The following is a 12,984-nucleotide window of genomic DNA, read 5'->3' as shown; positions in this document are numbered from 1 at the left end:
GCAGGGAGGGCCTGGAGCAGGGGTCAGCCTCCTCCCTGCGTGGGGAAAACACGCGGCGTCCTCTGCCTCGGCAGCACTGGCTCTGCTGCCGCCGCCCTCCTTAGCGAACCACGGCCCGTTCTACGCCGGGCGCCCCTCGCCCTTGCCCGAGCAGGCGGGGCTCGCTCGCCCCAACTCTCGCGTCCTCCCTTCTGCCGTGGCCGTTTCACCAGCACATGCTCTTTTGCTCGGTTGGGTCCGATTTTAACGGCGGACTGAGATCGCTTTTGGCGGGTTTGCATCAAGGACAGGGACCGGAGCGTGCGCACGGAGCCCTCGCGTGCCACCTGTGAACGCGGCGGTCGCGGGCGGAGCCCGCCCGCCCGTGCCGCCGCAGAGGGGCAGTACTCTGACGGACGGACACCCGCCGCAGGGCGGGAATGACGTGAGCGGGCGGCAGCGCTGACGTTACGTGGCTCTGCGCCGGACGGCGGCGGAACGCCGTTGCTGCGCTGAGCTGCGCTCGCTGCCGCTCAGCACCGGCTTTCGCAGCTAATCGCTGCCCGCCACCACCGGGCTAACCCCGCGCCGTTTTACAAGCGCCCCCCCAGCCCGGAGGGGGCGCGCGGCCCCGGCGGGGGGGGGCGGCGGCTGGCGGGGCGCGGCGGCGCGGGGCGCCCTCTGCCGGCGCTCCCGGGCACTGCCGGGCCGCGGCGGGGCGGCGGCGGTAGGGCTCGGGGGGGCGGGGGGGCGGCAGCGCGGGGCGCCCCGTCCCCGCCGTCTCGGGGGGAAGCGCCTCCTGCGCCCGGGCAGGGGCGGGGGGCGGCGCTCGCTGGTCCCCGAAGGCCGCTCCCGCGGCGAACCCCGCTGTGACCCCGCGGGCCGGAGGCTCCCGGGTGCGCCGTCCGGCTGTGCGCCTCCTTCTGCAGAACGCCGTTGCTCGGCACGGCGGTAACAGCCCGGAGGAGGCTCGAAGCAAGGCAGGGGCAGGCCCCGCGCTCAGGGGAGAGCACGGGCAGTTCTCTGCGGAGTTCTGCCGTTCCCAGCAGCTGCTTTACCACCGACCATCGTTTGCAGCAGATGGGGAAGAGGCGTTCGGTCGTCTTTCTTAGTCAGCTGCTGCCCCCCAGGCCCAGCAGACCTTAGCGTGCAGTCTGCGGACAACAAAAAAACTCAAGACTCAATAAATAAGCTACGGTTGGACCTGATGGTCTTAAAGGTCTTTTCCAACCTGAACGATTCTATGAGTCTATGACTTTGGACGGACCTTTCCCCCCACTACTTATCAACAATTCCAGAAGCGCTTCCTGCAGCTGATCGCAGTCTAGTGCTGCTACACGGCGTTTCCTTATTCTGTTGTAAACAACAGGTCAGGTTTTCACCTGCTTAGAAATCCGCAAAGCTAATATTAACTGCCTTGTGATTTAGCACGGACCACATCAGAAGTTCGGATCCAGACCTGAACAAGTGCTCAGGTGGCGCAAGTAAAGACTTCAGGATTTAGCAGCGTGCCCCAAAAAGCCAGCACTGAGCGCGAACACCGGGAGCCCAATAAGTATTTCTGAATGCCAGAGTGACTTCTGGGTTCGGTTCAGCTGAACCAGTCTCTCCCACCCACTTCTGTAGCGATGTCTGCCATACCTTGGAGAAACAGTACGGGCGGCGCTAGGGAGAATGGAGCCAGGAAGAAACGCGCAGTAACGGTGCTGGCACCGTCACGCTGCTGCAGGTCCCGCGGGGGGTTGCCTGAGTATCTAAGGCTGGTTTGGCAATACCAGAGATTTTACTAATGTGCATTGTATTGATGTGATTGATGCTAATATATTGGACAGAGGTTTGGTGTCCACAAGAGTGACTGAAAAACGGAGAGTGAAGAAAAGCTACCTTCAATGCTTCTGGGGGCTTAATACTAATACACCTTACAGCCAGAAACTTAAAACAACTCAGTCTGTTTGGCTCACCCAAAACACTGAAAGACAATCGCATTGCAAAATACCAGTAGTTTTCTGGGAGGAAACACAAGGTACTGATCAGTTCCTTAAGCCAGCAGAGAAAGCTGTCAGGAGGCCGAGCGGCTGAAAGCTGAATTCGGCTTCTTCAAAGGAAAAACTAAGCACCACTTTTTACTGGAGGGTGTGAAGAGCTGCTGGGACAAGTGGAAGCGCTGACTCCTCCTGCTCATGATATTTCCAGATGCTAACCAGGTATTTTTCGGAGGATACATGTTAGCATAATACAAGCTGTCCTTGTGTCATGCCAAAGTTACTGGACCAGCATGGAGATTACTGGGTAAGACCAGGAGGAATCTGGAGAGTGTCCGAGACCTTGTGAATCCGGTGTCGGCACTTCCCGGTGCTGCCCGAGGGTGGATGTCGGGCGCTGCTGCAGGGAGGAATGGGCGAGTTTTCAGCCGTATCGGCAGATCTGTCTGAGACCCATTCATCACATAAGTCCTGCTTAACCACTCGTCATGATTAAATATTTACAATAAGAGTTTATTCATCATTAAAACCATAAACAAAAGGATTGCAGAGAAAGTCAGAGTGGTTCAGTCAAGAAAGAGCACTAATTATTTTCACCCTTGTGGGTTTTTCTGCATTCAATACTTGAATTTTAAAATGAAAATTTTGAGATAAACTCCCGCTTTCATGCGAGTACAGTTGGTGTAATTTCTTATTCAGTGTGAAGCCTGAAAAAGGAGAATAAACACTCAGCTAATAATTTACGTTCAGTCATAATTTAGGCCCTGAGCAACAAAGTATTTAAGCAGGCGATAAAACTTTAAGCAGTCAAGTATTCCCACCGACTCCAGAAGGATTATTCAGAGGCCCGAAGTGAAAAGTTGTTTATTTGGAGTAAGGGAAGAGCAGAATTCACGTGCGCTGGAAGCCGAGTCGCGGTGCCCGAGCTGGGGAGACGGATGATGAGAATTTACCATCTAGGGCACAGAACGCAAAGCTCAGCCCCTGCACGGCCACCTGCTCACAGGGGGGGATTCCCTGGCTAGCAGGGGTTTTGTATGATCTACGAAAAGTCGCATCACTTCGTCTAGTACTGCTCCAGTGATGCAAGTGCATGTGGGAGTGTGGCACCAAATCAATTACCTGAGTTGCTCGGCCAATTTTTATTTGAACGTTTATAAATAGCATGAATGGTGAAAATTATTTAACTTTAGAAAGTAATTTAGCTGGGTTTCTAAGAGACATTTAATGAGCTTACATTACCCAAGGTGCTCTAAAACCAACTATATTTCAAAGTAAATACAAATAATTTTGGCTGGGATGTAACTTTTTACCTTGCTAGTAAAAAGCTCCCATTTAGGCATTATTTTTTCTACCAACAGGCACAACTAGGAAGTGATATTCCATAAAAGCTCCTTCCTGATGAGAAAAAAGTAGGAAAACAGGTAAGTGATGCATGCACACCGGCCACTGCTACGCAGGGGGATTGTCCACAACCGGCAGATGAGCAGTTAGGGTCGGGAGCGAGAGCGTCGGACAGAGATGGGGAGAGCAGGCTGCTCCCCAGCTGCAATGTACAGGCGACGTGGTTTGTGCAGGGCTGTAGCACAAGTTTTAAAGAACATCCTCATGCCAACAGCATAAACACCCAACAGCTGCTCCTTGCCAGCCTCAAACCACCTCCTGCTCCAGGCACCTCCCGCCAGGAAATGAGTGTGAGTAATTTCTGAACTGGGGGGGAAAGTCTTCGTGATGATACTGCCAGAAAGCTAAACTCACTGACAGTCACATGATGCAAAAATTCTGAGGATGGTTTTGTGTAAAGAGAAGCTGTTTGCTGCATCGGCGGAAAGGAAATAAGCAGAATAACAGGAAGGAGATTGCCGAGTCTTCAGCAGTATTGCAGTTATTCTTCCAAATTTGCACAGCTGAAGTTGGTTTTTTTTAAACATCTATCATATTCCTAGGATGGAATAGAATGTTTAGGATATTAGGTGATCCTTGTGGCATTTTGTGTATAGGTGTCATTGTAAGACAATGTCATCCTCGAAATGGCAATTTTTCATCTCTCTTGAAATCTTTTCTTTTTCTTTTTTTTTTGGGAAGGGCGGATATAAGGAAAGATAATGGGACCTATAACCACTGCTTGTTTTCCCTGCACTATCAATATATGAATAGCATGATCATAATTATATCTGAATAAATCTTAACCCATTCAAACTTTATATAATGCCATCAATAACCCTGAAAATAAAGAAATGCATTTTACTGACTACAGTAAGACTTTGCATTTGTTGTGCTATTCAAAATGCTTAAACCTTTTTTTCACAGCGCAGCTTCATGTTTAAGTTTGGAATTATCCAAATTCACCACTCATAGCATATGGGAGCCATTTCATCCGTGCTCAACTCCATTGATTTTAAACTTACTACAGCCAGAATGTAGTAGAGATTAATATCTGGTGCCATCTGAAGATCATTCAATATTATCTGAAAGGACTGACTAAACAGGAAATAATGGAGAAGAAGTTAAAATGCCCTCGGCATTCCCTCAAAACAGGTAAAAAGACACACCTCTGAACCTACGTATGCTTGTAAAGCAAAAGCTTTAAATTCTCATCTTGTAAGTTACATCTAATCTTTGGAGAAGATGAAAAAAACATCAGTCAAAGGATTTGACTGAAGGTTTCGGAACCACAGATGGAAACTGAGGAGCCCTCCTGTCCCGCCAGCGAAGGGCGGGCCGTGGGCAGCTCCAGAAGTGCCCCAGAGCTTCCCTGAGGAAGCAGCAGTGCCAGCAGCTCCGCAGCAGCGGCCGCCGGAGCCCTCTCCCCTGGGAAGGCTGCCGCAGCCTGCAAGTGACTCCTGCCCGTGGGTTCCTGTCGGGAGCAGCCCAGATAAGGACGAGCAGCGTAAACCCCGAGCAGAGTGCAGGAGGCCGGGTGGCCTGAGGGAAGGACGGCTCCGACTTGAGACCCAGCCGCGCTGCGTCTTGGTGTCCTCAGCCCCGAAGTCCGTGTTCGGCTGGGTTGTACAGAGAGCCCAGCGTCTGCTCTTCACAAGCGTGGGGTGTAACGGGGTAGGCATTGGAGCTTGTCGTACTTTCAGCACATACGCAAAGTTCTAAAAACTCTCCCTAAGCATTCACAGAGTCAAGCCAAATAACTGAAGTGTTCCGGTTTATTGCCGTCCCTAGTAACAGGGTCAAATGATTCAGCGAAAACCTTTCTTGGTATAATCCTCCAGAGGTAGATGAATACACAGTTGATGGAGTTTGGATGTGTTCCCAAGCTGCTGCTCGGTCGGGTCCAAAAACTTGCAATAAATGAATTTGATCAGGAAACATCGCTCTGATATGAATATTTAACGGCACCGATTTACACTTTCAGCTGCCAAAGTCAGGAGCTAGCTTAGCAGTCGAGAGCCCACAGAGCTCAAGGTTTCAGAACAAACAACTCTCCTTGGATGCTAAAGTGTTGCGAGAGATGTTACTAGATGGGCAGAAGGAAAGTTTTGCCTCCTACTTAACCAGTTAACCCAGCACAGGGCTAAACTGTTCAAACGTACCTGAAGATGTTTCTTTTAAAAGCTGCGTTCTGACAAGTACACTCCCTTAGACCACTGGCTGTTGAGTTTTCAGTAAGTTCCTCTAACGATTAATTTTTGTTGTCCTATTTTTTTATCTCACCTGCTAAAAACAGAGCGTGAGCAGCACTTGCAGGAGTGCGGGACCAGCCGCGGGTCTCCGAGCTGTGCTGCAAATCGCAGGCGGGTACTGCGGCTCTCTGCAAGGGCACAAGTTCTGTGGTTAAGAGGTGGTGTTTGTAAAGCAAGTTTGATCATAGAATAGCAATTCCTTCTTAAAACTGGGGCCATCTACCGAGCTCCTTAAGGGTATATGCATTGTATGACTTCCATATATTAGTAATCATACTATTTTTGCACAGACCTCCTGCTGAGTTCAGTACACCGCCTGGACGTCCGCTCTAAAGAATCAGGGCTGGGTGAAGAAGGGCATTCATGCTGATAAAACTCTTTCATTTATTGCAGAAGTTGTGAGGAGCGGGTTGAGGCAGTCTGCAGAGAGAGGACAAACGACTGAAAAGCAGCTTAAAATGTTCCTTGAAAAATGAAGCATGTCCCTCCATTAGCTACAACTGCCTGCTGGTACCAGGTGAGTTACTTCAGCCAGGCTTTCACAGAGTCTTCATCTACATCTTCTGCTCGTGAGCGATGACGATACCCTCACTAATGCCGTGAGGTATTCAGGTAACCCCGAGATGAGCTCATGGCAAAGCCCAGGAGGAAACGACTACTTCCACCTGCAGAGAAAGACCTGAGTGCGCAGTGAGTGCGGCCATCAGCCACACGCTGAGCGAGGAGGACGAGACAAGGTCCTGCGGGTGCTGCGGGACGGGCGCGCCTCCAAAGCCAGTCCCAAGCTCCACAAACCGATAGGGCCCAGCTCACGAGAGCGTGGTTTTCCCACCTTCGGCGGCCGTTCCTCAGTGCAGTTTTTGGTCTATAAGTTACTTGATTTTTTTAAAATAGAATGGCAGTTCTCACATGGAAATTGGGGTTTTTTTCAATCCCATTCCTTCCACGAGAACCATTACTTTTTCCAATCGGTTTCTTTTTCCTTTACTTCAGCATCTTTTCGAAGACCAAAAAGCAAAGTCGACCCGAGGCAGATAGCGCGGAAGACTTCCCTGCGGACAGTCACGGGTCAGCCTAGCTTTGTAAGCTACGGGAAAAGGGGCATCCGAAGGAAAACGGTCGCCGACGTTAACCGGCGGCCGCGCTGCCGGCTCGGCTGAGCGGTATCTCCCCGAGAGCAGGCACTACCCGGGACGGCTTCCCGCAGCCGCCGCCCGGCCGGCCGGGAATAACGCCCTTCTCCCGGCCGGAGGCTGCCGGGGGAAATCCGCCCGCCGGGGGCAGGACGCAGGCGGCCGCGCCCCCCGCGCCGCGGGCCCGCACGCGAGCTCCGCGCTGGCGCCGAGCGAAGGCGCGCCCGCCGCGCCGCGCGGTGCGGCCCCGCTGCAGCTTCGCGCGACTCCGCTCCCCGGAGGGGCGGCGGCGGCGCCCCGGGCGGGCCCACGGCCCCGCTCCGGCGGCAGCGCGCCCCGCGGGGACTGGCTTACTCGGCGCGCCGCTGCTCCCGGCCGCTGCCCGGGCGCCTGGGGCCGGCCGGGCGCGGCCGGCGGGAGGCTGCGGGGCCGCGGGCGGGGCCGCCGCCTGGCGCGGGAGCGCCGCGCGCCCGGCCGGCCGGGGAGCCGCGGGGCGCGGCCCCTTTAAGGCGCGCGGCGGCGGCGCGGGGCGCCCATGTGGAGGTGCTCCATGCCTTGTTGTCCTCCGCGCCCATTGGCCCGCGCCGCGGTGACATATTGTAATGGGCCGCGAGCGCACTGCGGGGGGAGGGTCGCCCGGAAAACCCGGCGGCCGGAGCGCTGCGCCGCCGGCCCGGCCCGGCCCCGGCCGCGCCCGCCGCCCTCCCGCGTCCGGCCCCCGCCCCGGGGCGGGCCGGCGTCGGCGGCCGCCCCGCGCGGCCGGCGGGGCAGTCGGGCCGCCCCCGCGTCACGGCGGGCCGGGCTGGCCGCCCCGTCCCGTCCCGCCCCGTCCCGTCCGGGCGGCGCCCCGCGCTCCGCGCCGCGTCTTGCCGCCGCCCGCCGCGTAGTAGCGGGGCCGCGCCAGCGCCCGCCTGTTGTGTTTCTGTTGCCGCCCGCCATCTTGTCGCCAGCGCTGCTGCCGTCGGGGCGAGCCGCGGGGCGGCGCGGCGCCTGCGGCCGGGCCCGCGCGACCGGGGAGGCGGCGGCGGCGGCGGCCGGGGCCCGCGCCATGAGCATCGAGACGCTGCTGGAGGCGGCGCGGTTCCTGGAGTGGCAGGCGCAGCAGCAGCAGACCGCACGTGGTAAGCGGCCGGCCGCGCCGCGCCGGGGCCGCCGCCTGACAGCCCGCGGCCGGCCGAGGCGGCGCGGGGACGGGGGCGGGCGCGGCGCCGGCCCGGCCGCGCCGGCACCTCGGGGGGCGCGGCGCTGCCGCTGCGAGGCGCGGCCGCCGGGGCTCGGCCGGGGGCGGCGGCGGGGGAAGCCCGCGGCGGGCGGCTGCCGCCGCGCGGGGCAGTGACAGGGCGCGGGGGGGGGGGGGGGGGGAGCGCGGCGCCGCCCCGGCGGGGGCTCCCTGCGGGCGCGGCGGCCCCAACCGCCCCTGGTCCCGGTTCCCCGGGCCGCCCCGGGGGGCGCCGGCCGCCCCCGCCCCTCCCGCGGGCGCGCCGCCGCCGCGCGCTGCGTGTCCCCGCGCCGCGGGCGGGGCGGGGGCGGGGCCGCGCCGCGTGACGCGGCAGGCGCCGCCCGCCACCACGTGCGCGCGGCCCCGCCCCGCCCGCGCGCGGAGAGCGGCGCCCGCCCCGGTGGGGAGCCCCGGCCCGCCCCGCCCCGCCGGCGGCCACCCCCCCCACCCCGCCCCGGCGGGGAGCCCCGGCCGAGCCCCGGCCCCCCTCGCTGCGCGGGCCGCGCCCGCCGCGCGGCTGCGGGGTCCCCGTTCCGCCGGGCCGCGGCGGCCGCCCCAGCGCCGCCCGCCCTGCCCCTGTCCCCGCCGGCCCCCTGCGCCCGCCGGCCCTGCCCGCCGCTCCCGCCTCCCGGCGGCTGGTTGTCGTCCAGCAGCGCCCGGGCGCGGCGGCCGCGCCGCCGCTCGTTGCCTCCGAGGAGCGGTCCCGGCGGCCGCCGCTGTCGGGCCGTGCGGCTCCTTCGCGCCTGCCCGCTGCGAGGGCCGACGGAGCCGCGGCGCAGCATTAGCTCAGCGGCGGGAGCGTGTACCTGCGGCAGGAGCGGGAGGGGACGAGCGGCTCTTTGTGTGCCGCTGCCGGCTGCGGCCGCGAGCCCATTGTTTCAGTGATGAGTCATGCAGGAGACAGGGGCTGTTAGGAAGCGAGGCGGCGCGGGGACGTGCAGCGGCAAGAGGCTTCCCGAGTAGGAGAGGAGAACGTGGATTTGTGGGCTGCAGCGGTCCCCCCCGCCTAGCCTGGCACCCGCAGCCCGGCCCGGGCGGGAGCTGTCCCCGCAGCCCCGAGCAGGGGGGGTGACACGCTCCGTTCGCCCGCGTCCAGCCTGTGACGGTTTCATCGCCTTTCTCGTCAGACGTGCTCATGGCCGTTAATGTTCGCGGCTCTGTGGCTCACAGATGGCGAATGTGCTCTGGGTGTCGCAGAGGTTAAACGTCGGAGAACTGGCATTAAGCAGGGCTGTTTGTTACAGCTCCTGCTGCTGCAAAATACTTTAACTATTATCCAGCTACCCCACATTAGGAGCACGATTTGTACACGGGTGCAACAAGTGAGGATCAGGGGTACGTGGGCAGAAGTGCCAGCTGCAAGGCCGGAGGGGCAGAAGCGACCTAGCTGCATCGTGTCGGGTAACCTCTGAAGGCAGAAATTATTTCTGAGTGGGGCGTGGGCAAGGCAATGCACCAAAAAAACAAAGAAACCGGGTGGGCTTTCTAGTTACAAGGGGCAGCACGCAAAGACGTGTGGAGATGCTGGTGTATACCACCTGCCTGGGTGAGCTGCGCAGCCCCCAGCGCAGCGCTCCCTCGGTTGCGACCGGGTGCTTTGTGTTCTGCCGTGACACACGCAGTTACCGTTCCTGCTGCAACAGACATGTCAGGGCTGAACTGGCTGGTGGAGGAGCAGCGTCAGCGCAAACGTGGCTACTTCAGGGAAGTCGCGAGCACCAGGAAGATGTGTGGCATGAGAGGGAGGAGCCCGTCGTTTGAACTTTGGGTAACAGGAAGATGTCAGGGGAGAGCACAAGCAGAGAAATAGTTGGGAAAGCCTCTTTGGGCAACAATAAAGTATTCTAGGTGGGCTTCCTTCCCTCGCCGCCTTCTTCCTTCAGATGCATGTTCAGAGAAGTTTTACAGTCTGCACTACACCCACAGTTACACTGTGTAACTCCGGGGGTCCAGTCTGGCCTTAAAATCCATTCCATTTGGGAACAGCATTAAAAAGTCTAAAATGAAACTGATTTAAGGCTGCTGGGTGGAAAGCTGATCTCTGTGCTGCAGAGCGCTCGGCCTCAGGTGGGAGAGCAGGACGGGAACCTGCTCGGGAGTCTTTGCTAACACGGTCGTGAGCACGGTCTGTTGTCATTCCTTGTGGGTCTGCCCCGCTGGTGTCCAGGCTTTCCTACCAACTAGATGGTAAAATGCCATAAATACTTAAGCCATTGCTTTTCCAAGCCTGGGAGTAGAGGAAGAAAGAGTCCTCCATTCAGCCGGATGTTCACTGTCCTGTCTTCATGAGGAAGAAAACTGATAGAAGGGAAAACTGGAAAGGTTTAGGAGAAAGGAGAGCAGAATGGCTTTGGGAGGGAAGGGGGTTAAGATATGGCTGGTCCCCTTTGCGGGGATTCCCGGAGATGTGGAGCACTGCGGTGCTTGCACGAGAACGCAGTGTGTGGGGCATAGCTGCTCGTTCTGCCTACACGGAGAGCGTTGTGGCTGCTTCCCAGCTGGACAGAGGTGGTGGAGCACTGCCTCTGTGTATGGTTCCTAACCGAGAAGGAGAGCCTTCTGAAAAGAGGAGATGCAGAAGGATTCCCGGCAAGCAGACAGCAGTTGGATCTTCACATTCTCCTCGGACTTGCGGGGAGGTCAGGCCAGCAGCTTTTGTCGCCGCTTTGTATTCTTTTGTGGCTGATAGTTACTGGGGTGCAGCTTGAGCAATCTCAGGCTTTGGGGAGCAGTGCGGGGTCCAGCTTCTGGGAGGGCTCCGTGAAATGAAATCGCGTCCTTCAGGGAGGAAGGTGGTGTCTGCAAAGCTGTGAGATTGACACCTACCCCAACATCTACCCTCTCCTTCCACGTAGTGCACGGTGCTATGTCTGACACCGGAGACCCACGAAGTGCCAGGAGAAGGCCAGCGGTGCAGGCAGGGTGGTGGTGTCGCTGGGCACCCACGTGCAGCCTCGTGCAGCACATGCTGTGTTTCGCAGGTCTGCAGATAGAGCAGCACTTGACTTTGGAGTCGGGTCCTGCTGTATTCACGGAGGTGCCGGTTTCCATGAGCAGACACGTGGCGTCCGGGCGCTTTCAAACCTGGCACAGGTGCCACAGAACATCCCATTTCCCCAGCCATAACCGATGCCTTTGCTCAGGTCTGTTTCGTTTTCTGGCAGGTACACACGTGGCTTGTCCTGCTTCTTCCGCCTCTTCCACCAGTGGAAAATCAGACCGTGTAGGCTTTGCTTTTCTGAATTTATAACCAGAGCAGTCTTGTTCTGTGCCTTCAGCTCTCTGAGGGCTGTTTGGTGCTTTGGGGAGTTGTTTGCGACACTCTTTGGGTTTGCCTGTGTGACTGGGGCGAAGCCCTGCCGCGGGCTGCTCTGACCCACCGCAGGGAAACCCGGGCGGCTTTTAGTGTGGAGCCTGCCCTGCCGTCAGCCTGTACGCAGCGGTGTCACTTCTTGTGTCCCTAGGTAATCGGGCACTGCCTACAGTATGGTTCAAACTGTGTTTGTAAGATGTTTACCCAAAAGCCTGTTGAATATTACATATTATATGTATTAATATTTCAGAGAACATAATTTCAAATTGCTGAAAAAAACAGAGTCAAAATACATCCGCTTCAGATGTAGCCGTAAGAGTAACAGCTCGAAGGAGTATGGCAACGTGGTGCAGTTGTGATTGGGACCTCGGGGGCGAAAAAGACTTCAGCGTGATGGGGATCCTTGAGTTGTGCCGTTCGTTACTAAAGCGGAGTTCAGACTTTGCTAAAACGCTTGATGGAATTTGAAGGACGCACCACAAGTGGTTGGTTTTTATCTCCCAAGTAAACTGGGAGCAAATGAAATGCAAGTAACAGATTAAGTTGGAGGGAATTGTATGCTTATTAATTAAACTACTACCCAGATACATCTAATGATTTTTACATCTATAGAATCCTTGATCTTGATGGCACTTCCACAGCATAGTAATTTCTGCTATTTACTGACTTAAAATAGCGGGTTTTGGAGGCTCGTCTCCCTGTGTGCTCTTTGCACATCCCAGTTTGATTCTGCAAGCGTGCTTGGTTTTGTTGCATGTTTTGTGCTGGGCTTGTATGACTCGGAAATCCGAGTTTCTTACAAATGCGTATGACTGGTTTGTGTAGATATGCGGAGAGATGTAACGAAAATGAAACTTCAGTGGTTTGGCTCGTCATCCATACTCCTGTTGATATGCTCAACAGACCCGTTCTCGTACATGATGACAAATGTTATGTAAGTTATAATACTAATAATAATGTTATTATATACTAGTAATAATGTTGTTATTACTATATTGTTATTATAACAGATTTGGGGGAGGTGAGGGGGATAGTCAATGTTATGCATTTCTTCTTACAATGTTGACGCCATGGGAATGCAAACAATAACAGGCAGACCCTGGACGTGCACCATGTTGGCCACATACTTCAGCGTTTCTGATTGTTTTGGGAGTCAGGATTTTGAAGCACCCTTGTCTTATCCACACCTGTGCTTTCATGCTTCATAATGTGGCTGCTGATAACCCTTTTTTCTGTAAACAAGTGGCTCACATGCACGTAAATGCATGTGTTTACACATGCACAAACCCACAAACTGAGGTCCTCTTTCTGTCTGTTATGTGCAAACTCCAGAGACATTTGACTTGAATTAGAGGGTGGCTGATTTCTTTGAATTTAGGTTAATCCAAGAATGTTTCATGATCTAAGAAAACAAATTTATTTGTAATCGCAAGTAACTAATATTTGTTTTCTTAGGGTTTTTCCCATAGATATTCATCTACTACCCACTCATCTTGCGTTCTCTGCTTTGCTTGAATCTGCTCATTTGTGTTTATAAGCCTTTCATTTTTTTTGAACATTGCCAGAAAGGGTGGTGACCAAACAGTGAGCACAGTCCTGGTCTTTTCCCATCTCATCTAACTGCCATTTTGGCACACATCTTAATTGCGTGGGATTGATACCAAGATGTGTGGTGACCAGAAAGATTTCCTTTGGCTGTAGTGCCACCCGCCTAGTGCTGATG

At 56.2% G+C, this 12,984-nt stretch overlaps 1 protein-coding gene across 1 annotated transcript in view; it reads left to right on the top strand.

Annotated features, from left to right (window-relative positions):
* The first annotated feature begins 7,777 nt into the window (after nt 1–7,777).
* MNT (MAX network transcriptional repressor) overlaps nt 7,778–12,984 on the top strand; it is a 44,246-nt gene continuing 39,039 nt past the window's right edge. The window contains exon 1 of the mRNA XM_059829393.1: nt 7,778–7,850. Coding sequence (XP_059685376.1) covers nt 7,778–7,850 — 73 coding nt within the window. The remainder of the gene's footprint in view (nt 7,851–12,984) is intronic.

This window comes from Gavia stellata, chromosome 25 (assembly GCF_030936135.1).
Source record: "Gavia stellata isolate bGavSte3 chromosome 25, bGavSte3.hap2, whole genome shotgun sequence".
NCBI classification, from domain to species: Eukaryota; Metazoa; Chordata; class Aves; order Gaviiformes; family Gaviidae; genus Gavia; species Gavia stellata.
The sequence above is the reverse complement of the archived record's forward strand: the minus strand, read 5'-3'. Positions and strand labels throughout refer to the sequence as shown.